This window comes from Dromiciops gliroides, chromosome 2, assembly GCF_019393635.1.
Source record: "Dromiciops gliroides isolate mDroGli1 chromosome 2, mDroGli1.pri, whole genome shotgun sequence".
Taxonomy (NCBI): Eukaryota; Metazoa; Chordata; class Mammalia; order Microbiotheria; family Microbiotheriidae; genus Dromiciops; species Dromiciops gliroides.
In genome coordinates, this window is record NC_057862.1 from 34,114,581 (window position 1) to 34,140,399 (window position 25,819).

General features: G+C 47.8%; 1 protein-coding gene across 5 annotated transcripts in view; it reads left to right on the forward strand.

Annotated features, from left to right (window-relative positions):
* The window catches only part of LINGO1 (leucine rich repeat and Ig domain containing 1), a 497,222-nt gene that overhangs the window by 449,509 nt on the left and 21,894 nt on the right, over positions 1–25,819 (forward strand). Inside the window, exon 1 of one of the 5 annotated variants that reach the window (XM_043985048.1) lies at positions 2,651–2,752. The exons of the other annotated variants lie outside the window; for them this stretch is intronic. Coding sequence (XP_043840983.1) covers positions 2,747–2,752 — 6 coding nt within the window. The 5' untranslated portion in view covers positions 2,651–2,746. Of the gene's footprint in view, positions 1–2,650; positions 2,753–25,819 lie in introns of those variants that run through there. 5 annotated transcript variants of the gene reach the window in all.

Genomic DNA, 25,819 nt, shown 5'->3' on the forward strand with positions numbered 1-25,819 from the left:
CTGGATTATTTTCTGGTGGAGTGATCTTTGAGGTCAGTGCTTTCCACTGGATAGATCCACAGCTGGAGGTGTGGGTCTAATAATGATCTCTTCTGGCTTCCACATCTACTCCCACTTGGCCCTTAGCCTAGAGGCAGAATTGTGGCCTGAAAGAGCACTGGGTTTGGTGTCAGAAGAGGTGTCCCAAAAGGTGCCTTTGATATTCAGCTCTGTCCGAGCTGTGTGTGTGTGTGGAGGGGGAGACTTTGGGCAAATCAGCTTAGCTCTCTGGGCTTCGTTGACTTCACCTTTAAAACAAGGCAAGGGCAGAGGGAAGAGGGGGGTTTAAAATTATCTTCCTCTTCGAGCAATCTAAGGTCTGGGCCTCAGTTTCCTTATTTACAAAATGAGGGGGGTGGATTAGGGGAGCCATCTCAGAGATTCTAGCATCTCCCTTCCCCAACTTGCCAGTTTTTTTCCAAGCTCACTGAGTCCCTCTGCTGGCCTCCAGGTGGAAATGTGATAGAGCACAGCCACCCAGAGAGGCTCTGCACTGCCCTCCTCAGGGCTTTGGAGATGCCAGGGTCAAGCAAGCTACCCACTATTGGGTTTTGAGGTATGCCATTAGCAGGAAGCTGATGGCTGCCCTCTAGGTTGAACACTACTTGACTGACGCCCCCCCCCCAGCGATCCATCCAGGGCTTCCCAAACCCCCCTCTCCCTCTGTCCTTTCTTTACAAGGTTTCCTTAGCAGAGGAAAGGCAAAGACCCAGAATTGGGAAGGCAGGAAGGAGACCCCTAAAGAGGGCTTGGGGCAGGGGAGAAAAAAGAGTCTCCCAAGGAGCCCCTGGGCTTCTGTTTCCTCCGCTGTAAGATGAAGGGTTCGGAGTAGATAATCTAGCACAGGGCATAGAACAGAGCAGGTCTCTCCATGGGGGGGGGGGGGAGTGGGGAGGAAGGGAAGTATGCCAGGGCCACTGAGGAGACTGAAACCTCCCTTCCTTGGGTCCTAGCCTCTCTGCCCTCACCACCACCATGAGAAATACCCCCATACCACACACACACACACACACACACACACACACACACACACACACACACCACTCCCTTCCCAAAGTAGGTCTTCTAAGGAACTCTCTCATACACAGATACTCATTGACATAAAAAAGACATTGGAAGGGAGAGATCCATTGAGTACCCAAAGGTAACATTAGGTCTGGGGGCTGCATCTCCAGAAGTGTCTGGACAAGTTGACCGGGGAAGTGTCAATGGTGGAGCCGCCTTCCCAGGAGCTGGGCAAAATTTTAGAGGAAAATCAGCCATAAATTTGCCTCCTTTGAGCAGGTATCAGGCCCACCCTGGAGTCCCATACGGTGACCCCAACACACACACACACACACACACACACACACACACACCCCGCTGGGACTTATTAGAGGAATCTGAGAAATGGCTAACGAATTTTGAGGGTACCCAGATGTGGAAAGCACATTGGATTTGGGATCAGAGGCCCTGTGTTCTAATTCCGGCTCTGACACTGATTTTACAAATAAGTCCCTCTTTCCTAAGTCTTAGTTTCCCCAACTGTAAAAATCGGCGACTTGGACTAGATTAATCCATAATTAGAGTCCCTTCCAGCTGGGAATCCTCCGATCTCGGGATCCAATCCCGCACATATTTCTCGCCGCCGGGGTGGGGGCTGGGGGCTGTGACGGAGCCATCTCGCCTGCGCCCACCCTCCAGAGAAGGATACCTAGGCCAAGGGGGGAGGGGAAGGGAGGTGCTTGGTGAGCCTCTCCTCTTCCCCCCCCCCCCCAGTAGCTTTGCAGCCGCGCCCCCCTCCCCCGCCCAGTCCCTTCCCTCGCGTCCCTCCCTCTCCCTCCTGCTCTCCACTAGAGCCCTCGCTGGCTGGCTGAGCCGCGGCAGAGCGCGGACGGCTGGAGCTCAAGCGAGCAGCGGCGGCGGCCGCGGTAGCTGCGGGGCGGCAGGCTGCGGTTGCAGCCCGAGCCCGAGGAGGAGCCGGAGCCGGAGCGGGAGCCGCAGCCGCAGCCGCAGCCGGAGCCCCGGACGCTCCCCGAGGGCCCCTCCCGGGGCGCTCCGTCGGGCCGCAGGGGCCGGCTCCGGGCCGGGCAGGATGCGTCCCCGCTGCCCGCTGGCGGCCGCCCCAGCCCGGTTCGGCATCGGGATCGGGATCGGTGTAGGCAGAGCGCGCGGCCTCGGGCGCGCCCAGCGGGAGCAGGAGCAGGAGCAGGAGCAGCGGCCAGCGCCCGAGCAGCAGCCCGAGCTGGGGCGACGTCGGCGGCTGCAGAAGCAGGGGCGGCCCCGCAGGGCTCGCTGAAGTCGGAGCCGCCGCCGCCACCACCACCGCAGCTGCCTCGGGGCCCGGTGCCCCGCGCTCGTTCTGAGCCCGCGGAGCCCCCGGAGCCCGCGGAGCCCGAGCCCGAGTCCCCAGAGCCACCGGAGCCCGAGCCTGAGTTCGAGCGCCAGGGCGCGGCTGAAGCGGCTCCCCGGCCTGGGCGCACGGGAGCCGAGAGCAACCCCGGGGGCACGGCCCCGCACCGGCTCCGCTTCGTCCTGGCCGCAGGCGGCCCCGCCGAGGGCGGACTCGCGGGAAGAGGCGGCGGCGGAGAAGGAGGAGGAGGAGGCGAAGGAGGAGGAGGAGGAGGAGGCGAAAAAGGAGGAGGAGGAGGAGGAGGAGGAGGGGGCTGGGGCTGGGGGGAGACATGCGATTGGTGACCGAGGCTGGCGGACGGACGGCGAGCAAGAGATGCAGGTGAGCAGTGGCCGGCCACGGGTTCCAGCCCAACCCCGGGATGGAGGACGGGCGGGCGCCGAGAGAGAGCGAGCTAGCGAGAGGAGAGGAGGAAAGAGCTCCTGAGGGGACGGCCCTCCTTGAGGGCAGCCCGCAAGCAAGGCAGGCGCTGTCCAGGGGGAACAAGGGCACTCCCCTCCTCCCCGCCGCGGACCTTTGCCGAGGCCTGAAGCTCCCGTTCCCTTTATCCCCCCTCCCCCCACCAAATACCCCAACCTGGGCTGGCAGCGCCCCCCTCCTGGTCCCCCAGAGCTTGCTCGGCGAAGCTGGGCAGAGCAGGGCTGCGCCCCCTATGCCTTCCCCTTCTTCCTCTCCTCCCCACAAGGTGGACTCTGTTCCTATCCCTGACCAGTGGGGTGGGGGTTCGCCTGGCTTCGCTCCCTCTCTGGCCCGCTGCTGGGAGTTTGGAGCTGGGGGCACGGGAGAAAGGGAGGGCACATTCCCCTAGAACTGGAGAAGGGACGGTGCCTCGGTATACGATGATGGGAGGCAGTGTCCCTGATGTGTTAGAAGCTGCTTTGGCTAAACGGGGTGGGGATTGGCAGTACCTCCAAGCGAAAGACCTCTCGGCTGGGGGGGGCTGGCCAGCAGGCGGTAGCTGGGGAAACCGAAAGGAGCGAGGGGCCCTGGGGCTTTCCTCGGAAAATTCGGTCCGGTCCTGCCCTCCTTCCCTTCAATCCCCTCCCTCCCACACCCTCCAAAATATATATATATATATATATATATATATATATATATATATATATATATATATATATATATATAGACATACAGACATACAGACATCTATCTATATTAATCGCAGCTAGGGACTTGGAGCTGAGGAGCCGAACCGCTTCTCTCTCCCTTTCCACCTTTTCCTTCCCAACCCCAGCCCAAATCCCTGAAATTGGGCTTCTACACTGTGCGGTATTCCGGGTCAGCCGAATTTCTAATCTCATGCTTATCCAAAGCCTACTCCTCTCGAAGGTGGGGAGCACCTCCCTCCCTCCCCCAGAGAGGCTCCTCTTGTCTGCTCTGAAGTTGTTTGCCATCCCTCCCCCCATCATTAACCCAACCTCCGCCTCCTTTCCTTCCTGCAGCCCTAGCCTCGGCCCTCACCATACTCCTCTGTGAGCTGGTGATTTCTGAGGGCTGGCCACAAGCACAGAGCTTCCCAGGGGGGATCGGGACACTTCCTTCCTCCCCACAAAGGTTTCTAGAGCCAGCAGCCGCCACTCCACCCACCCACCCATTCCGGAGGCAAAGCTCTCTTCCCTTCCCGGGTCCCTCTGCCTATCAGTTAGCCTGTGCTGAGAGCCAGTGGTGTGTACTGGGCACACAACCAAAAACGGAATTAAACGAGGTCTCTACCTTAATGTCCCTCTCTCCCCCTAGCCTAAGGGCTGCCTCCTTCTCCGGCAGGCAGCATTCTCTTGGGAAGAGAAGACTGCCCTACCCAGGTATCTACTCCCTTCTACCCCTTCCAAGCTCCTGGTTTCTGGACCCCACCTCCTGCCTGCTCCAATCTAGAAGTTTGGGAGAGATGTCTGAGAATTAAGGAGTGGTTGGGAAGGGAAGAAGAAGGGAGAGAGGAAATGAGGCAGGGATGGAGGAAAGGCTTGGAAGAAAAGAACGAAGATAGGGGAGCCCCTGGGAGGTACCCCAGTCCCTGTTAGAGGGATAGAAATTGCTCTCCCTGTAGCTTTTGTCCTTCTAGTGATGACTTCTCCTTGTCCCAACATCTCTCTGCCCCAGTTTCCATGCTGAGGCAAAAGAGGTGGGAGTGAGACAGCTACCTATCACAATACCTTCTTCCCCTTATCCCCTTGGAGGCTGGTGTCTGTTCTCTCTTTTTTGATGGCTCAGTTCCCCCTTTTCCAAGTACATGTCTTGTCTGAGCTGGGCACTGGGGTTCCCCCCACCCTCTTTCCATCATTCTATACCCCCAACAGGCATGATTGATTCTGGAGTCAATCAGGACAGATAGAGTGACCAGGGTCTCCCTGAAGCCCAGCTTCAACAGTGGGGAAAGTTAGGGGTAATAGGGGCAGTAAATCCAAGTCGGGAGCAGAGTGAAGGAGCTGGCTTTCCCTACTCTGGGCGGTCCCAACCCTGGTCCCTGGGGGCTCCAAGGCTGCGGGATTCTTCTCATTGTTCTCCCCAGTCCCTCAGTCCACCGCTGGGGGAGGGAGGGAGCCTTCTCTGCCGTGACCAGGAGGGGCCTCTCCCTTGCCAGTCCCTCGTTCCCTTTCTAGAACCTTTAAGCTACTCAGCCCTCTCTGTTAGAGGCAGAGAAAGATGTCTTGAGCTTTGGACTGCCTTGGGTTCCCTAGGTTCTACTTTCACATCTCCCAGAAGCCAGAACGAGGCTGTGAGGGGCTGAGCTCAAACCTCCTGAACCTAAATGGAAGGTAGGAGAGGAAGGAGGCATTCCTGGGGCTGTCCCAGTCCTAGCCACAACCGCGGCCTCCCTGCCACTGGGAGACAAAATGTGATCTCCAGCAAACTCTTCGTTCAGGGTACCCCACCTCCCCCACTCTAAGCTGCCTAATTTTTCAGGCCCCATCCAGAGCTATTAATTCTCCCCATGAGCACTAGGGCCCTGAGCCCACCCCTTTTCAACTCTGATGACCCTTTGCCAGCCCAACCCCTATCCCTTCCCAGAATTTCCTAGGACCCCCACATTAGCCTCTCACCAATAGGAGTGGAGAAACCACAGTGGTTCTGTCAACCGGGTTCTTGAGGTACCCTCATTAGGGCTGGAGTGGAATGGGGGTCGTGGTAAAGCTTCAGCTTTCCCTAGATTCCCCAAGGGCAGGAAATAGGGTGGGAAAGCTAGGCCTTCCCTGGCTGGCTTTGTCCTTGCTGTCTGGTGAAAGGGGTGTATGTGTGTGTGTATTGGGGGATGGGGGGGTGTCAAGGAGCTGGATGAAGCCAAGCATTCCAAGATGTGTCTGTGCTCCTGACACCTGCCAAGGATGGTCGGGCAGGGGTCGGCAGACCAGCCCCTTCCTCTGCCAGTGCTAGGAAAGGCTAGACTCATTCCTCACTGGCAGATCCTCCCTCTGCCAGCCAGGGGCAGAATTCTGGGACTCTTCCAAGCCAGTAAGAGTAAAGACAGTGATAAAGCTTGTTCAGTCCTTGCCTGGGGAAGGAAGGAAGGGCTTACAATGGCACATGGTTTGCTCCTCATGGGCAGAGTTTAATGAGCTGAGGGGGCACATATCATCACGTCCCAACAACCTGTCTCTACTTACACACACACACACACACACACACACACACACACACACACAGTGGAGCTCAGAACATACTGGGCTCACTCCAGATTAAGAATCAGGCATCCCCAATACAGAGTGCTTGGGTCACACTCAATTATGTCCAGGTACTGGGGAAGAGAAAGTCACTTTGGGGCAAGCCCTGACTTTAGGACCTTTTTTTTTCAGGACTTGTCTAGATAAGGGGGCAGTCTTCCAGGGGAGGGAGCCCCACATCTTAGTGAGAACAACAGCTAAAGAAACTTAGAGTCTAAGCCTAGTGCTTGGTCCCCCTACCCAGGGAGGCCATCTGTCTCTCCCCCTTCTTAAGGACAGGAGAGAGCAGAAATGGTGACCTCCAGCAAAGCCTGGGCTCCCTCGTGCCATCCCTGACTCCTCCTTTTGTTCTCTCTGATCCCAGGGTGTCATCCCCAAAAACAGCTCTTCTGAAAGGGGGAGATTTGCTCTGCCTTCCTCCCATCAGAGATCCCACACACCTTTATCCCCTAAGCAGCCAACCCCCCTCTCTCTCTTCAACCCCTAGCACTTGTAGGCATGGCAGCTGCAGCTAATCTACTACTGCCCTCTAGGGGCCTTCCTGGATAGTTAATGCTTGTGGGCAGGGGAACAAGTCTGGGATGGCCTCCTTTTCAGCAAAGAAATGGGATGTGGGTTGGTTTGAGTGCTGTTTCTAATGGAGGGATTAAATGAAGGAATTGGCTTAGGAGGGTCTGGGTATTTTCATCAGATAATCCAGGAAGAGGGAGAATCTGTTTTGTTTCCATTGGAGAAATAAGGCATTGGGGGTGGCCTTGAGTGTCTTCGGCACAGAAAGGAGGAAGTGAGATAGTGATCTCTGATGTTTCTGTTGGAATAATGAGGCATTGAAATGGTCTGTGGGGAATTGGAATGGTCCGCATTTTCAGGTGGGAAATAGTAATGATGATAATACTAAAGATTCATATTTGTACAATATTTTAAAGTTTTTAGAGTGCTTTTCCCACAACCATTGGTTTTTTTAAAAAGTATCATTGTGCCCATTTTCAAGCTAAGGAAACTGAGGTTCAAAGGTGGGTAGGGGATGATTTGCCTCTGTCAAACAGTTAATAAGTGTTGGATACAGGGCCCAACAGAATCCAGCAATAGGATGAGCTTCAGTTGCAGGAGTGAAGCTATAGGATAGGATGAGGGAGTGGGAGGGTCCATTCTTCATTTTCAATAGCCTAAGACAATAGGTGTCATGTCCTTTAGAAAGAAAAGACCTCACCCAAAGTAAGGAGGAAAAAAGATGATAAGGGCCTAGGTTCAGTCCCCTTCCTCTCTCCATCCAAGAGAAATGGGCTAGCACTTTCCTCTCCTTTTGCAGCTGAGTGGTCCTGGAAAAGTCATATTGCTTCTTTAGTTTCCTGCATTAGTTTCTAATCTATAAAATGAGGCATTTTCCCCACAGGCAATTTGGGCTTCACTCCTAGAAGCTCCCTAGCTCTAATAGATGAGATTTATCTTGCCCAGATCCAGACCTGCACATGCCTTTCCCACCTCCTCTCCAGCTCTCTTTTATGTATTGTCTTTCCCCATTAGAAGGTAAGATGCTTGAGGGCAGGGATTGTCTTGTTCACTCGACTTTGTAGCCCCCAAATTAGGTCAGTGCATAGCACAGAGTAAGCCCTTAATAAATGCTTTGTCTAGCAGCCTCCTCCATTCCTCAGAGATAACCTTCTAAATGAGATAACCCATAAAGAGTCCATCTTGCCAGCCTAATGAAGTCTCCACCTCGGAGCCTGGCATTGGGAGCCTTCTAAAAACCTGACTCCATCCAACTTATCCAGCACTCCTTTCCCTGTCTCCTCCACAGGGCTCCCTCCTTCTGAAGCCAAGCCCATCTCACCTCTTTTCTAGGTTTATTCTCGTACTCCCTCCATACATTCACATATTTAGCCATATAGTCTCTCTGGTCCATGATGCCATCTTTCCCCTCCTTCCCTATCCTCCACTACAACCAAACCCTACCTATCTTTCAAAGTCCAGTTTAAATCCTACCCCCTCCAGGAAGACTATTCTGACTAGTCCAGCTCACAGTAGCCTCTCCATTTCCTAAGATTTCCTAAATATTATTCTTATGCCAGTCCTATGCCTTCCAGGGCTATTTGGTTTACAGGTGGTTTGTTTTCTGTGGTTTAATTGGTGTTAGGAATTCTTTCCACCTATGAACACAGACAACTCTAACTTAAGCCTTAGAAATTTCTGTGGGGGCACTGAGTGGTTCAATGATTTACCCATGGTCATATAGCCATTTTATCAGAAGATGGACTTGAACCCATGGCTTCCTGATTTCTATGGGATACAGCTGTACTGTCTCTCTTTGTGATTACCATTAAATAATGTCTGTAGTTGTTTGTTCACTGTTCCCTGTAATTGTTGTATCCCCACCCCCAGACTATAAACTTGTTGAAAGCACAGAAAGGGTTTTCTCTTTTCTGCCTCTGAGAGAAATGGCTACGAATAACTAATGATTTGGGGAGATCCAGCATTTTCTCTTTTTCTATAGTCCTCATTTCAAAGTTCTGTCTCTTAAAGGACATTGATTTAACTGTCCTCTATTTTGGTCAAACCCCCCCAACCTTACAAGGAATCCCCAGTCTAAAGTGAGTTCTACTCAATCAAGCTTGGGTGGAGATAGATCCTTTTGTCTCAGTTGTCCAAGGCTGGGGGTGCTCTAGATATAGGGATATTCTTTCTGTCCAAGAGTGATTTGTCACTCTCAGTCCCTCGTTGGAGTGAGCTCACTTCTTTTTATAAATTCCACCTCTCATTAATTGTTAACCAATCAGAGTTGATTCCCCCCTTCAAGAATACCCCTCTTCCAAGAGAATATTAGCTGTGAGCTCACTGTCATGGTCATCTTTGGCACTGGAGAGTGTCACAGATCTTTTATTAAAAATGCTAGTGTTGGGGCAGCTAGGTGGTGCAGGGGATAAAGCACCAGCCCTGGATTCAGGAGGACACTTGACCCATACTAGCTGTGTGATCCTGGGCAAATCACTTAACCCTCATTGCCCCACCAAAACAAATGGTAGTGTTACTAATAAAATGACTAATTATCCAGAAATTATCTATCTCTCTTGGACTTTCTAAAGACCACACTCCCCAATAACTGCCAACCCCAAACACAAGGTAATCAGTCACTACTTATTTACTGATGCAACTTCAGTCCACAAGCTTATGGAAATTATAGCTTGAAGGGCCCTTAGAGGTTATATGAGTACAACTCCCATTATATTACAGTAGAATGTAAGCTCCTTGAGGGTAGGGACTGTCTCTTTTATTTGCACCCCTAGTGCTTAGCACAGTGCCTGGCATATAGTGGGCATATGATATAGTAGGCTTTATACTTAGTATTAAGCCTTAATTAAAGCTTGTTAATTGATTGCTTATTGAGAATGAAACTAACACCCAAAGAAATTAAAATGACTTTCCCAAAGTCACATAGGTAGCCAAACAGGCATTTTAACCCAGAACCCCAATGCTATTTTTTTAAATAATCCTATTCAAACTATTCAGAATATAGCCATATTAAAGTAAGAGAGACAGGACATCCAGGCATGAGGCTATCAAATCAGATGATGTCTCATCAGTGGGCTCTCCATTGGTACCTGTCTTTTAACATCTATAGCTCTCTTCCTTAGGACAAAAAGGTTTTAAGTAGTCTCCCTTGTCCCTTCTCATGACATAACCCTCATCAAAGTTCATGGTGAGAATGATAAAGCTTTTCCTAAGCTACCAACAAAATGTGTGATGCTCATTAAATACTATAATTCAGGTCAAGTCAACACACCTTTATTATCTACCTATTATGCACCAAGAGCTGGGGACTTTGTTGTTCAGTTTTCAGTCGTGTTCAACTCTTCATGGCCCCATTTGGGATTTTCTTGGCAAAGATATTGGAGGGGTTTGTCATTTCCTTCTCCAGTTCATTTTCCAGATGAGAAAACAGAGGCCAACAGGGTTAAGTGACTTGTCCCGGGTCATACAGCTAGTAAATATCTGAGGCCAGATTTGAACTCAGGAGAATGAGTCTTCCCATCTCCAAGTCCAGTGTTCTATGCACTGTGGCTCCACCTAGCTGCCCTTGATTTCATTCTACCAGACTTTATTGAACTTGGTCTCCCTGTCACCCAGGATATGGCAACTCACTTGGGCTCCAATGATGGGCACAGAGTCATCAGACTTGGCAAAAATTCTCTTCAGCCAGCTGGCTCCTGAGATCCAATGCAGGTGTAGATTGAGGGGCACTGAATACAGAGGAGAGAGAACCAAAGAGAACAACTGAAAGCTAATCAAGTCTTCATTTGAAAAGTATGAGCTTCTTCATCATATTCAAACATTTAATGAGAAAGGGTTATATTATTACAGTATTTAGAAGGGAACTTTGAGCATCTTAGAGAGAACCCTATGACACAGAGGAAGGAAAGAAAGCTCAGGAAGAAACTAGGATTTGCCCTTGTCCTAGAACAACCTCCGCCCTGGCCAGTCTAGCACTTTGCCCCCTGCATTGGGCTTCTGCCTTCATTTGGCATTGGTAACTGACTCCGCTTCATGAGCCCTTGTCAACTGGAATAATGAGGCTGAGCCTCCGTGGGGTTGGAGGCTGGGATACTTCAACTTCAGCCCTCCACCAATCTCAGGAAAGTTTGGGAAGAATTCCCGATCCACCCCAGCCTACCTTTTAAATGTGTCTGAGGCAAGAAATCTCCAGTGTTTCCTTTCCCAGTAAGAGGTCCAGACCTTCCCCCCTCCCCATTCACTCTTACCACCTCCAAGGTGACTTTTCACAGGATAAGAGGGTTTGGAGCTAAAAAAAGAGCTTAGGAGTAACCTAGTCCAACACCCTCTTTATCTATGAGAAAATTGAAGCCTGAAGAAGGGCAGTGACTTGCCCAAGGTCACATGTCAAGTAACGGAGCTGGGGTCAGAACCCAGATCTGAAGATTCAAAACCCTGTATTGCTTCCACTCTCCCATGCTGCCTTCCTAGGACATAGTACTAAAAATGTTTTGTGGTTATCTTTTAAGGCACAAAACTCTGAAAGATTTAATTTAACTTAAGCATTTGTCAAGTGCCTGCTATATGCCATTTTTGTTATTGTTGTCCAACTCTTCATGACCCCAGTTTTGGGGCGGAAATATTGTAGTGGTTTGCCATTTCCTTCTACAGCTCCTTTTACAGATGAGGAAACTAAGGCAAAGTGACTTGCCGGGGTCACATAGCTAGTAAGCTTGGGAGGCTGAATTTGAACTCAGGTCTTCCTAACTTGAGGCCATCTAGATGGCTCATTATATGCCATAGGTACTGGGAATATTAGGAACAACAACAACAAAAACAACCAAGCTATCTTTGCCCTCAAGGAATTTTGGTTGTCCTAGAAAATGGAGAATGGGCTTATTGTTGTTATTATTTTAGTTACAAGTTTGTAGAGTTTTTGTTTCTGTTTTAAAATATAAAAGTGGGGGCAGCTAGGTGGCACAGTGGATAGAGCACTGGCCCTGGAGTCAGGAGTACCTGAGTTCAAATCCGGCCTCAGACACTTAACACTTACTAGCTGTGTGACCTTGGGCAAGTCACTTAACCCCAATTGCCTCACTTAAAAAAAAAAGATATAAAAGTGACCAGTAGTGTCTCATGGAAATTAGGAAATGAAAAGGAGAGAATTCAGTTTGCCTTTCTCCCCATTTTCATCCTAGCCATTATTCTACCTCCAAACCGCACTCTACTGGCCCTCAGCAATCAGGTTCCATTCAGTAGGTCAAAAAGGATGAGGTGGAGGCAGAGGAGACACCACTCTTTTTTCATTACACCTGCTAGACCATCAAGGGGAAAATTCTCCACCTACTGTTCTGCACACAGTACATATATAAGAGGGCTAACCCAATCTTAGTCTCCCGGACCTGTATGGAGTTTCTTTAGCCACCAGGGGGCCTCTATATTGTCTCTTTGTCCATCTTGCTGGCCCGATGGATGGAGATGAGTGGACAAGAATAATGAGAGATATTTTAATTTGGTACTTTCGATAAACCCCGTATGGGGTGGGGAGGTCAGAGAAAACTTATTGGAGGATGTAGGATTTGACATTGGCTATGAAGGTTGGGTGGGATTTGAGTGTGTAGAAACTACAGAACCATAGACATGGAGCTGGAAAGCACCTTAAGGGTCATCTAGTCCAACCCTGTAATTGTTCCAATGAGAAACTGAGGCCAACAGAGAAGTTAAGTGACTTGTCCAAGGTCACACAGGTAGTAAGTGGCAGAGGTGCTATTTGATCCCAGGTCCTCTGACTCTAAATTCAACACACTTCCCAATTCACCATAGGATAAGGAGGTTGGATTTCATCCTGAGGGCAGTATGGGGTTACTGAGCCAAGCCAAAGAACTGAGGAAGGTCCAGGCTTCTTTACAGTAAGAGCTTAGAGGCCCTTCAACAGGAGAGAAGGCCCCTGGTATCTGGGAAAAGCTAGAATAATATAAAAGGAGACCAGAATGTCATGTGGTGGAAGTGGACTTTTATTGACCCTCAGAATCTTAGTAGGAAAAGACCTTCAGAGGTCACCAAGTCCCATGGCTACCTCTTCTATAACATCCTAAATGACCATCTAGCACCTCTACAAAGACTTACAGTGATGGGGAACTCAGGACCCCCTAGAAGCAAAATATCCCATTGCTGGATTGCCCTAATTATAAGAATGTTTTATCCTTAAATGGAAGTGAATTTTGTCTCTCTATTCCTTCCATCCATTGCTCCCATTCTGCCCCCTGAGTCCAAACAAAACAAGGCTAATCCCTTGTCCCCAAGACAATCTTTCAAATACTTGAAGACAGTTTTCATGTCCCCAATAAATCTTCTCCAGCCTAAATATACCAGGTTCACTTTACTAGGCCTTGTATGGAATGGTTTCTAGTGCCCTCACCACCCTGGCTCTGTCCTCTGGACACTTTTCAGTTTATAAATGGTTTTCCTAAAAGGGGATATCAGGATCCCAGTATGATCTTCTGGCTGGGGCCAAATGCAGCAGTATGGTCAGCTTCCTGATTCTATACATTATACTCTTCTAATGCAAGCAGAGATCACTTTTGCTCTTTTGGCCAGAATACCATGCTTTTGCTGGATCCAGCTTTAATCCACCACAACTCCTAAGCTTTATTTCCCACATGAATAGCTGCCTAGTTAAAACTCTACCATGCTTTCCTTGGATGGTTGATTTCTTGAACCCAACTGCAAGTCTTTGCATTCGTCCCCATTCAGTTTCACTATGTTAACTTCAGTTTGCTGTTGTTGCCTCCTGAGATCTCTTAGATTCTTCTTCTCCAATCCAATGGGCCAGTCATCCCTGTTTGTTTTGTGTCACACAAATTTCATGCACACATCATTTGTGCCTTCATCTCTTGTCATTGATGGAAATGCTGAAGAAAGCAGAACCAAGGACAGATCCTTGGGACGTTTTACTATACACCATTCCAGGTTAATATCACTCTGTTAATCATTTGAGAGCTTCATACATTTAGTGCTGGAATGTACCTTAAAGGTTACTTGATTCAACTTCCCCTTTTTTACATATGAGGAAACTGAGGCCTAGAGCAGTTAAGCAAATTGTCCAAGATCACACAAGTATTAAATGACAAAGGCAAATTTAGAACTCAACTCTTCTGACTCCCTAAATCCTGTTCTCTTCCATTTCACTGTATAGCCAACCAGTAGCCCAGTTTCAAATCCAGCAGGTATATTACCATCTAGTCCACATGTCTCCATCCTGCCCACGAGAATACCTGAATGGCTATGTAAAATGTCTTGCTTTAGTATATTCTTTCTATGGTATTTCCTGGATCCACAGAGAAGATGAGTAAAGTCAAAATATGTTTCTTCCCTATGCTGATTACCTCCAATTTTCCCTGTGTGTAGCTTATTTGCAAACATAGTTGTTTGCATGTTGGTTTCCCATTAGACTGAGCTCTTTGAGAGGAGAAACTGTCTTTTACTTTTCTTTGTATCCCCGCTGCTTAGCACAGTGCCTAACACATAATAAGTGCTTACTGTTGACTGAATGAAGGAATTACAGTTGTGTTTAAAGTCGAACTTGAGAGTAGTAGTGAGTCCCTAGTTGGAGGATGAGAAGTGGGTTACGGAGAGATTATAATATTAATCATAGGAGCAGAGATTTAGAGTTAGAAAGGGCCCTTGGAGGCCTTTGAATCTAATCCCCTCATTTTGTGGATGAGGCCCAGAGACACAAACTGACTTACCCAGGGTCACAGGGCTAGCAAGTATCTCAGGCAGGATTTAGATTCAGGTCTTCTTTACTCCAAGCCCAGAGGTACTAGGAGTACTTAATACTTTGGGTCCACTAAGGTCATTAAATTGGTGATCTGTGAGTTTTATAAAAATATTTTTTGATAAAGGTATTTCAGAGAATTGGTTTCCTTCATGGTCCTATGTATTTTATGATATACATTTTAAACTATTCTTAAGAGTGCAGACTGCCAGAGAGGTCCATGACACCAAAAGTTCAAAACATCTTACCCAATTCAAACCTCTCATGTTACAGATGAAGACATGGAGGCCCAGAGTATTAAGTGCCTTATTCAGTGATGCAAGGCTCAGTCCCTCTGACTATAAATCCAGTAATAAAAAGGGTAACTGAGAAGCAGCAGGCAGTAGTAGATAGAGGCCCAGCTTTGAACTTAAGAAGTCCTGGGTTCAAGTCCTGTCTCTGATACCTAATGGCTGTATGACCCTAGACAAGTCACTTAATGTTTTAATGCCCAGAAAAATCTCTAAGACTACCAGGTATACACTGGCTGCCAATCAGTATTAATGAAGGAGATTCCACACTGTAGTTTCCCATGTGGATTAAATCATAGCATCAGGCTGTTGCCACCCCTCCCCGAAAGTTGAATTAATTTTTCTGCTGTCTACCAGCACAAACCACATAGCTTCATTTAATCCTTGAAAAATCCCTGTGAGATAGGCACTGTCAATATTAATCCCCATTTTATAGACACATAAACTGAGGCCCGTGTAAATTATGTCTTGCTCGGAACCAATTATATTACTCTGAATATAAGCTATCTCCAAATATAGGTCATGCTTCTAAAATTAGAATTCTATGAAAGGAAATAAATATTGAGTTATACACTGAAAAATAACCCTTACTGTAGCCCTAATCTGGAGTGAAAATGAGACTTTTATCAGACCAATGTGTAATTGTATGTGGAATACTTTGCTAAGGAAGCATGGGGAGGGGGTTGGGCGGAATATTACAAAGATGTATAAAACCTGGGATCTCTCTATATGGACCTCACCATCTAGTCTCTGAGGGGAGATTCACACCTGTGAAAATTTAGCTAACAATACGAGAGGTCACAATGTGGGGTGTATGAGAGCTAAATGAGAGGTGAAGAGTCAGGACTATAGAAGGGGACTCGGAGCATATGGAGAGATGAGTAGGGGCTAGTGCTATCCAAAAGTCTTCTTGGAGGAGGGACTCTTGAAGCTGCACTTGAAGAGGTGGAATTTGGGGCAGAGGAAGGAAAAATAGAGAGACAGGACAGCTTGGTACAGAGATCACTAGACCCATAGTCAGGAGACCTAGATGCAAAAGCTAGCTCTAGTCCAGTCTATCTGGATAACTCCACACACCAATCTGAGCCTCAGTTTCCCTAGGTGTCTTGCTGCTGTAGCAATAACCATAGAAGGGCAAAGCTTCAAATCATATCCCTGATACCAACTAGTTGTGGGACCTTGGGGGAATCACTGACTCTCCCTAAACCCTAGTCTCTTTCTCTGAAACTAGGGGGTGGGGGAGAGGGGAAGCTCCAAAATCCCTTCCTGCTTTAAATCCCATGAGCTTATGATCCCATAACAGAATTGCAGTGTGGGAGGGAGAGGTAATATAAGAGTTCTACCCCTGAATCTACACTGTCTACATACAGGAGGTAAAGTCCAGGCTCCCCCTCTTGACACCAAACACCCCTCCTTGCCTTCTACTTCTCTGATCCCTACTCATTCAAAACCAAAACTAATTTCAGCACTTACTACTTGTGTGACCTTGGGCAAGGCAATTGACCTCTCTAAGCCTCAGTTTCCTTATCTGTCAAATGAAGCTATTGGACTCAGTGACCTCTAAGATCCAACTTTTAATCTATGATACTTGATAATCTTTAAGGTCTATTCCAATTCTAGCCATCTAAAACCTCTCAAAATTCTCAGACTCCATGAATCTTCCATTGATAATTTACCTAAAACAGATAGGAAAAGGGAAATATCCATTTGGAAAGTTGGAAACCATTCCTAGTTTGTTATAGTCTTGTAACACACACACACACACACACACACACACACACAAACACCACAACCTTTCACTGACAGTCAAATTCTAGGTCCCATACTTCAAGGACCTGTTTTAATATTTTGATCTCTCTCTCTCTCTCTCTCTCAATGAAGACTTCTTTGATGTCTTCCCTGCACTCTTGATAAAGATGCAGCATTGAGAGAAGAGCTGCTAAAAGCTGGCATTGGCCAGAATTGCAATCCCAAGACGTGACTTCTCTCCCAGCCAAGGCTGCGGTTGCTTTGGTTGTTTTTCTACTCCAGGGCCAACGGCCCCAAGTCCCTGAAGCAGGTTATTGACTTTAGCTCCTCACTGGTGTAATAATTATGCCTATTTTATATGACACCAAAATTGATTACCACCAGGGTTACATTACCAGAGTATTGTTCACTGCCTCCAACCTCTTATTACATGTTATTAGGGTGTGTGGGGTTTTTTTCCCCTTCTATTTTTTCCTCTTCCAGGGAATTAATCTCTTCACTGCCTCCTCTGCTTCCTTTAGCAGTGAACCTGATCAGCTGGCTCCGGGAGGGGTGGGGGAGGGGATAAAAGAGTGTGCTGCTTGGCCCAAGAATTACAATCTGGAGGAGAAGAGACTTACTCCATGGCAGGATTATAAACTTGAGTTTAAGAGAATCATTGGTTCATAGATTCTGAGCTCAAAGGAGCTTTAGGGATCATCTTGTTCAATCCCCACATTTTACAGATGAGGCACTGAGGTATAGAAAGGGAAGAGACTTACCTAAGGTCCCTCAGAATGTTAGTGGTCGAGCTGGGATTCAAAGCCAGGTCCTCCGATTCAAAATCTAGTGTTCTTTTTTAGTGTACTACTCTGAATCCTAAGATCTCAGCACTAGCAGGGGGAAGGGTAGGCAGGGCATTATACCAGCCTCCAGGCTGACAAATCTGAGGAAAGAAGGGGGATTTCAGTAGATGTGGAAGCTCAACCAAGTCACTAGGGAGCCTGGTGGCCAGAGAGGGAAGTTGGACGATGTTATTTCAGAACTCATCTAAGCCAACGCTCACCCAATCTAGGACTCCCCTCTGCAGTCTCCCTGAGAGGGGAGGTCATCATTCTCTACTTGAGCCTCACAAGAGACTCACTCCTTACCTATTCCAGCACTGGACAGCTCTCATCCACAGATGATAATAGCTTTATATTGTGTTGGTTAATTCACTTGATTCTCACAACAATCCTATGAAGAAGATACTGTTATTCTGCCCATTTTATGGATGCAGAAGTGCGAGCTCAGAAAATTAAGTGATTTTACTCAGGCATACAGCTATCGTGTCAGTCAGAATTCAAGCTCAAATCCACTGGAACACCTGGCTGCACTATTAAAAGTATTATTGCCCCCATTTGACAGATGTGAAAACTGAGGATCAGATAGGGTAAATGGCTTGTTTACAGTCACATAGCTAGTAAATGTCAGAGGTGAGATGTGAATTCTTGGACATTGAAGTAGACCATTAATACTATTGGATAAATCCATTTGGTGGGAAGTTCTTTCCTTAATGTCAAGCCTAAATTTACTACTTTGCAGCTTCCTCTGCTACTCCTAGATATGATGTTGGAGGACAGGCAGGAGGTACCATGGTGGAGTCAGAGGACTTGGATTGACATTCTGGCTCAACTGTTCACTGACCTTGCACAACTTAACCTCTATGGGCCTCCTTGGATACCCCATGCACCCCAAGTACCCCAATACCAGTGAGGCACTCAGGAAAAATAAGCATTCATTAAGAACCTACTATGTGCCAGGCACTGTACTAAGGACTTTGTTATCATTGTTGTTTTGGTCATGGGCAACTTTTCATGACCCCATCTGGGGTTTTCTTGGTAGAGATACTGAAGTAATTTGCTATTTTTTCCTCCAGCTTATTTTACAAATGAAGAAACTGAGCCAAACAGGTAGAAATGACATGCCTAGGGTCACACAGCTAGTAAGTGTCTGAGGCTGGATTTGTACTTGGGTCTTAATTACTCCAAGTCCTGCACACTATCCACTGAACCAACCTTTAGGATGTTTGCCTGGCCTATACTCTTGCTTCATGGTCACCCCAACTCTTCCTATGGCCTTACTAGCCTTGATGGCCACTTCTCACATGCGGGTCATTGTATTAAGCCCAAGTCTGTCCCCCCTCCCCTTTAATTTCTCCACATCTCTTTTAGGTATAGCTTACGTAGCCAAGTACCTGTCTACTTGATAGAGTATAATCCCCTATTTACTTTTTTGGCCATTGAATCTGCAAGACCTAGCTCAGTACCTGACACATAGTAGGTGCTTAATAAATGCTCATTGATAGATTGCACCTGATAGCCTTTTGAATACTCGTGGACATCTGTCGGCCCCAGTCCCTCTAGCCTTCCTTCTCCATCTAAACACACCCGTAGCCCTTTCAACCCTCCAACTTGGTCCCTCTCTTCAGTCTGCTCTCCAGCTTGCCAAGTTTCTTCTTAGAATATGGCACCCAGCACATTTCACAGGTCTCTAAATGAGGTCTAACAAAGACAGGGTGTAATGAGATTCACTGTCATTCCCTTGTACTGGACACTGTGCTGGGTTTACCAGGGTGGAGAAATGGGCTACAGAGAGTAGTTGGCAGGGATTAATTATTTAATAGCAGTAACTGGTTTTAGTAGGCAGTGCCTAGGAAAGTGCAAAGTGTTGATTTTATTTATAGGATACCATGGACATAGATATAAATAAAAATGCAGGACCAATCTTTTGTTAAGGTTTCTTCCCATCCCCACCTCTCCTTTAGTAGAGAATTGGGTCTAGAGGTTTGGATCTGGGTTTGGGGGGTTGACTGTGTGACCTTGAACAAGTTACTTCCCATCTCAGGACCTCGGCTTCCACCTCTGTAAAATGAGGCAGTTGGACTTGAGAATCTCAAAGGTCCCTAACCAGGTCTAAATCCCATGTTCCAATGATACCAGAAATCATCACTCATCCTTAACCCATGAGACTTACAGTGAAATGAAAGGTTAAATGGCAATTACCCTACCTTCTTCCTCAAGGCGTGCTTGTTTCCCACTGACCCCTAAGAGGATGGAGAGAGAATGCAGAAGTAAGAGTTTGGATGTGCCAGAGCCTCTTTTATGGGCATCTGAAGATGCCTGGCTAGTTCTAGGTTGGTGTTGGAGGCTGAGGGGTCTCCTAAGGCTTAGCTCATAGAGGATATAAAACTCAAGTGAACTAAGTGTCCCTGTCTCCACGGACATTGCACTCCAAGCCCACAATGTGCCATTGCCTGGTTGACATCACGACAACCTCCAGACTGACAGACCAGTGTTGGGGAAGGGGTCAAGTTCAAATAAGCCCCATGAAACACTTAAGTAACCTCAGTAAGGAACACTGAGGAGGGCAAGAGTCTCTTTTTTCCAAGCTAATTGTCCCCTCAGTCTTTCATCCAGTACTTATCTGATCTTGTTGCCTGGTCTGTCACTATCTTAGTCACCCTTCTCTGTACACACTCCAGCTTGTCATTGGCCTGGCCTTACATCTGTGTAGAATGGGTGACTACCCCAAGGCCATTATTCCACAGGAACTGCCCCCTCTATCCCTTAAATGGTTATTTTGATGGTTCCATGATGTCATCCAATGACAGGGCAGATGGAAACCCAACCACATCATCACATTCTGTAAGAAACCCTGAGGTCCATGTCCTTCCACAAATCTTCCCCGCAACATGTCCCTGCTCCTTCTTTTGGTTTCTCACATCTCCTTAAGGTACCAGTGAAAGACACAGGCTCTCCATGGATGATCCTTTTCTCTCCCTACATGACTCACTCCCTTCCCTTTCAGATCATATATCTCTTTGATGATATCATTTGTTTTGTTTGATTATATCGTTTTGTTTATTTCCACCTAGTTCATCATCGGCATCCTGAAGCCAATTTACGTCCTCTATATATCTGTCCATTGCCCTCAGGGTGACCCATAATTTTGATTCCTCAGAAGATATTCTATGTGGGTCCCAAATATGCTCTGTGTGATCTTAAACAAGTCACTTTCCTTCTATTTATTTCATCTGTAAAGTGTGTTGGAGTAGATAAGCTCTGAAGTTTTTACCAGCTCCGAATTTTCTTTATTCCTCATCATGCCTCCTCGTCAGCTTCAATCCTTCCTGTCCCCAGCACAGACTTTTCTTATTCCTTCTTTTAAGCTTTTCACGTCCCCTTCTTTCTTCCTCTTCTCCACCATAGATATCACTTGCTTCAAACTCACTTCTTCCAAGAAGTTTGCCCTAATTATCCCTAGTCTACTTGGCTAGCCTGTGATCATACTCACATATGGAGTCCCCGATGCATACCTCTCACTTCTCCAAATGTTACCTTCCAGTTGGTCTCTACGTGTTCCATGGGAGGGAATCTTGGCTTCCCAACCAGATTGCAAGCTCCCTGAGGGCAGAGGCCCTGTCTTCCCCTTCTCTCATCTCCGTCACAGACAGTAGTATAGGGGCAGGGTAGGTGTAGAGACATCCAACATCAGCCATGTTTTTTATCAAATGTGACTGGTGGGCAGAACAGTTAGATGAGGGAACAAAACAGGGAAAAGACATAGGAAGAAGGGTGACCTCTGGGAATGCAGGAACACTAATCAGGAAGCAATGAGAAATAGAGGTTGGGCCATCTCTGGAGGGGCTACCCCTGAAACTATGGGGAAATAGAGAGCCTCCCTGCAGAAACTAGATGGTTGGGTGCCCTCCATGAACTGTCCCATAATTGAAAGAAGGGGATTTGTGTCCCATCTCCCTGGAGAATAGGGTAACTAAGAGATGCTCTCTGAATGTAGCCCAAGCTCTCTGGCCTTTAAAGAAACAACAGACTTGTTAATTCCTTGCTATAAATGTGAGGAAACACACTCTACCAGTACAGATCAGCACCTACTATACCACTTAATATTAGAGACTTGCTCAGGAGAGTGAAAAGTTAAGTGACCTGCCCAAGGTCATCCAGCCAGTGTGTGTACTTGAGCCCAGATCTCTCTTATTCCAGAGCTAATCTCCATGCCTTTGCTCATACTACTCCCCCTGCCAGGTACACTAGGAGGGAGTTACCTGCCATCTGATGAAATCTAACCCTTCCTCAAGGGTTCAAGTCCCACTAGGAAGCCTCCCCTGATACCGCCCCTCCTCATCCCTAGCCCAAAGTAGTTTCTGCCTCCTTTCTGTCTTCCTAGCACGTTCTTCATACTTCTTTTAGATTCATTAATTGTTAGAGCTGTCAATCCCATTTTACAGATGAAAAAAACTGAAGTTCAGGGGGATTGAGTAGCATGTCCATGGTCAATTTAGCAGGAGAGCTAATACAGGTACGCAAGTTTCCTTCCATGTTGGTGCATAGGATTTAGGACTGGAAGGACCCTTAAAGGTCATCTCAGCCAAGAACTCTGAACCCTTTTGGGCCATGGCTCCCTTGGGCAGTTTGGTAAAGTCATGGATGCCTTTGTCAGAATCCTGTTTTCCAATGTACAAATAAAGTGTGTGTGCAGTGTTACAAAGGAAACCAATTATGCTGAAATAAAGATGGATGTTTTTCCTTTCCAGTTCCCAGGCCCCCTGAAATCTATCCACACCTCGAGTTAAGAACCTCTGTTCTAGACCAAGCCCCTCATTTTTCAGATGGGGAAAATGATGTTCAGAGGGAATAAGTACCTTGGCTGGTCTCATAGTGGGCTCACAGCCAAGCTTGCGGGGACCTCAGGTCTCCCTAGTCTCAGTTCCTTCGAGGGCCTTAGATATAACTCAGTTATACTTCTCATTTCATACACAAGGAAGCTAGAGGCCTGGATAAGCCAAGAGTCAGTTGACTTGATCAGGATCATCGAGCTAATCAGTGGAGGTTATGATTTGAACCTGGGTCTCCTGTTTCTAGTGCAGTCTTTCCAACCAAGAGCACTCTCCCTCCCTCCAGACTACTCTCATACATTTGTCCAACAATACCTTGTGTTGTAGCTATTAGACCCTGTACAACTCAAGAGTGGGGAGTTTTAATTCATATTAGGCTGGCCATAAACTCCCACCTTGCCCCCTAGGTGCCCTGCAGAAGGCCTGGCACATAGCAAGAAGTGGGAAGCTGTTTGCTGAATGAAGGGATGAATGAGAGAACAAGTGAGTAGGGTCAAGGAGGCTCTGGAGGGATAAGGGGAGAGAGGAAAAGGGTTGGGGGTGTCTCCAGGCAAGCAGTTCTCTCTCTCTCTCTCTCTCTCTCTCTCTCTCTCTCTCTCTCTCTCTCTCTCTCTCTCTCTCTCTCTCTCTCTGACCAGCACTCCCTCTGCCTCAGCTATATTTAGAATGGTTTAAACACTAAGATGTTTAGACAATTAAAATTCATAATTTATCCCACAAATGGCATTGGGGTGATGGTTGAACTGGGTTAGGCTGCCAGCTCATAATGCATAAAGCACATCTGGGCAAGGAGGGGACTAATGTATGTGAAGAGGAGGTCTGCTCCAAGCTCCCTCCCTTCGGTCCTGTTCCCAGCCTGCATGTCTCCCTGGGGCCAAGCTGACTTCCAACTTCTACATATGGCCACTTCCAACAATGGGAGAGAAGGGGAGAGAGATGGGAGGGAGGGGATGGGGAGAGAGAGAGAGAGAGAGAGAGAGAGAGAGAGAGAGAGAGAGAGAGAGAGAGAGAGAGAGTCCTAGAATGTTAAAGCTGGAAGAGACTGTAACAATTACCTAGTTAGATATGCTCACTTGACAGATGTGGAAACTGAGTCTCAGAAAAGAGATCTGCTGGAGTTTCCTTAGTGGATCAGTGGCAGACCCAGGGCTAATATCAGGCTGTCCTGTTCCCAGTCAAGGACTGGCCCCCTGCACCTCACCACCTCCTGCTAACGTGGCTTACCAAAACCTTGTTCCAGATTGAATCCACATGGGAGCTCAGTCCACTGTGAGTTTCTGGTCTCCATGAGCCTGTGCCATGGCCCCACCTGCCCCTCACCACCACATCACATTCACAGCTAACTTCACAATTAGACAATAATCCAAGTTAGATTGGATCTGTGAGATCAGCTATTCTAAGACCCTCAGCTCAAAGCATCAGGATGGGGGGAGAGGCTATAGAAGGGGAGGGGGGAGGGAGAGCTGGTTGGCTGGCTGGCAGGCTGCCCGTGGAGGAGAGCAGGCTGCTGTCAGCTTCACCTGAAGGGCCTTTCAGAACTGCAGAGTCAGCACTCCCTCCCCCAGCCCTATCTGATAAGCAGGGCACCTCAGGGAGAGGAGCAGGAGCAGAGTGTAAGGGCAGGCGGGGCAGAGGCTGCTCCAGGGAAAAGCCATCAAGAGAACTGGTTCAAGAGAAGGGGAGCGAAACTGAGGGAAATGAGAAGAAAGGAAGAGAAACAAAGAGAAACAGAGACAGAAACACAGTAAGAGGATGGCAAAGACAGAGAGCCAGAAAGACATACATTGAGACAGAGAGACAGATACAGGGACACAGACAGAGACAGAGAGGAGGAGAGAAAGCAAGAATGGCATATAGAGGAGACTAGAGGACTAGAGATAGAAACAGAAACAGATAACGAATGACAGAGGGGAGAGAGACCAGGAAAAGAAAAGCAGAAGGGAAGAAGGGACAGAAAAAAAGATAGGGAAGAAAAAATAGAACGGGGCGGGGGGCGGGGATTGGACAGATTATAAAAACCAGAAGGACAGAGACAAGAGAGAGTAGAGAATGAGACATAGAGAAAAATAGAGAAACAAGGACAGAAAACAAGAGACAGAGCATGCACACACCCCCAAATAAAAACAAAGATAGGGAGATTGAGAAAGGGAGGCTAAAGAAAGAGACCACGATAAGAGAAAGCTGTAGAGAGAGGGAACCAGAGAGGGAGAGATGGGGGCAGGAAGATGGGGACAGGAGAGAGAAAGACAGAGACAGAGACAGACAAAGAGAGACAGAGACAGACAGAGAGACAGAGAGAGATAGAGACAGAGAGAGACAGAGACAGAGAGAGACAGAGACAGAGAGAAGAGGAGGGGAGGGGAGGCGGGGAAAGCCCCCCACCCCCACCCCGAGGGCCTGGGAAATCTTAACTCCAACCAAAGAGCAGGAAGAAAACACAGATATATGTACAACAAAGGGCATGACCTCAATTTTCTTCCAGGCTGATTTTTCTCTCCATCTGGGAGAAGGAGCGGGGAGGCAGCAGAGAGGATCTCAGGGAAGAGAGAGGGGGTGGGTGGAGAAGTGGTCAGGCTGAGCCTGGTACAGATGCCCACCTTCCTGCTCTGTTCCTAGTGCTCTGGGTCAGGCGAGAGTGTTTGCTGTTTTGCACAGAATCCTAAAATCTCAGTCAGAAGGGCCCATGAAATCCAACCCATATCTGAATGATTCCCCAACAAGTTTCATCTTCTACTCAGAGACATCCAGGGAGGGGAAGCCTGCTGCCTCCCCAAGCAGCCTGGGCTGCCTAAGGAGAGAGCTAAAACTGCCTCTCCAAACCTCCTCCTGCTCCTCGTTCTGCCCTCTGGGGTCAAGCAAAGCAAGTCCATCCCTCTACCCCGGAACTGCCCTTCAGTAAGATGCATTGTGGGTCACAGAGGCAGCAAACAGACGACAAGCATCCCCACTCACTCCTGGGAAAACTGTCCTCTAGGACTGGTCTAAAGGCTGCCCATGGCCTCTGGAAGATGCTCCCAGGCCTTGAAAACATAGCTAATGGCATAAAGTCTTCCAGTTTCCCAAGCCTTGTTTCCTGGAGACAACTGACCAGCCCCACTGGAGAGAACAGGACCAGAGAAGTAACATTAGACCGCAGCAGGAGGGATTTAAGTTAGCTTTGTAAAATAACTTTCTTTTTTTTTTTTAGTGAGGCAATTGGGGTTAAGTGACTTGCCCAGGGTCACACAGCTAATAAGTGTTAAGTGTCTGAGGCCAGATTTGAACTCAGGTACTCCTGACTCCAGGGCTGGTGCTCTATCCACTGTACCATCTAGCTGCCCCTGTAGAACTTTCTGAAAGATGGAGGGCTATGAGATCCTGGAACCAGGGGACAAAGCAGGTAGTCAGGTGGGTCCTTTAGGCAAGTTTAAAAACAGGACAAGATCCTTCCCATTTTCATTTCTGGAGGGGCAAAGTCAGAGTGTGACGATTCTCATTGGGCAGAGAGGAGAGCTTGAAGGTTCTGGGGTAAGGTATAAGGAGAAGGGTGAGCACATGGCAGTGAGGGGTGGCCTCTTCATCTGTGGGTATAGCTTTGAAGACCCCTTATGCTTCCACATATGTATGTGAAGGTAGCGTGCATGTATATGTATGTACATATACCCCCAATTCCTATAGCAATCAACAATCAATAAATATTTATTAAGCACCTACTGTGTGCTACCACTGGGAATGCAAGGCCAATGAATGAAACCATCTCTTTTCCCAAAGAGCCTACATCTGAACAAGGGGATACCT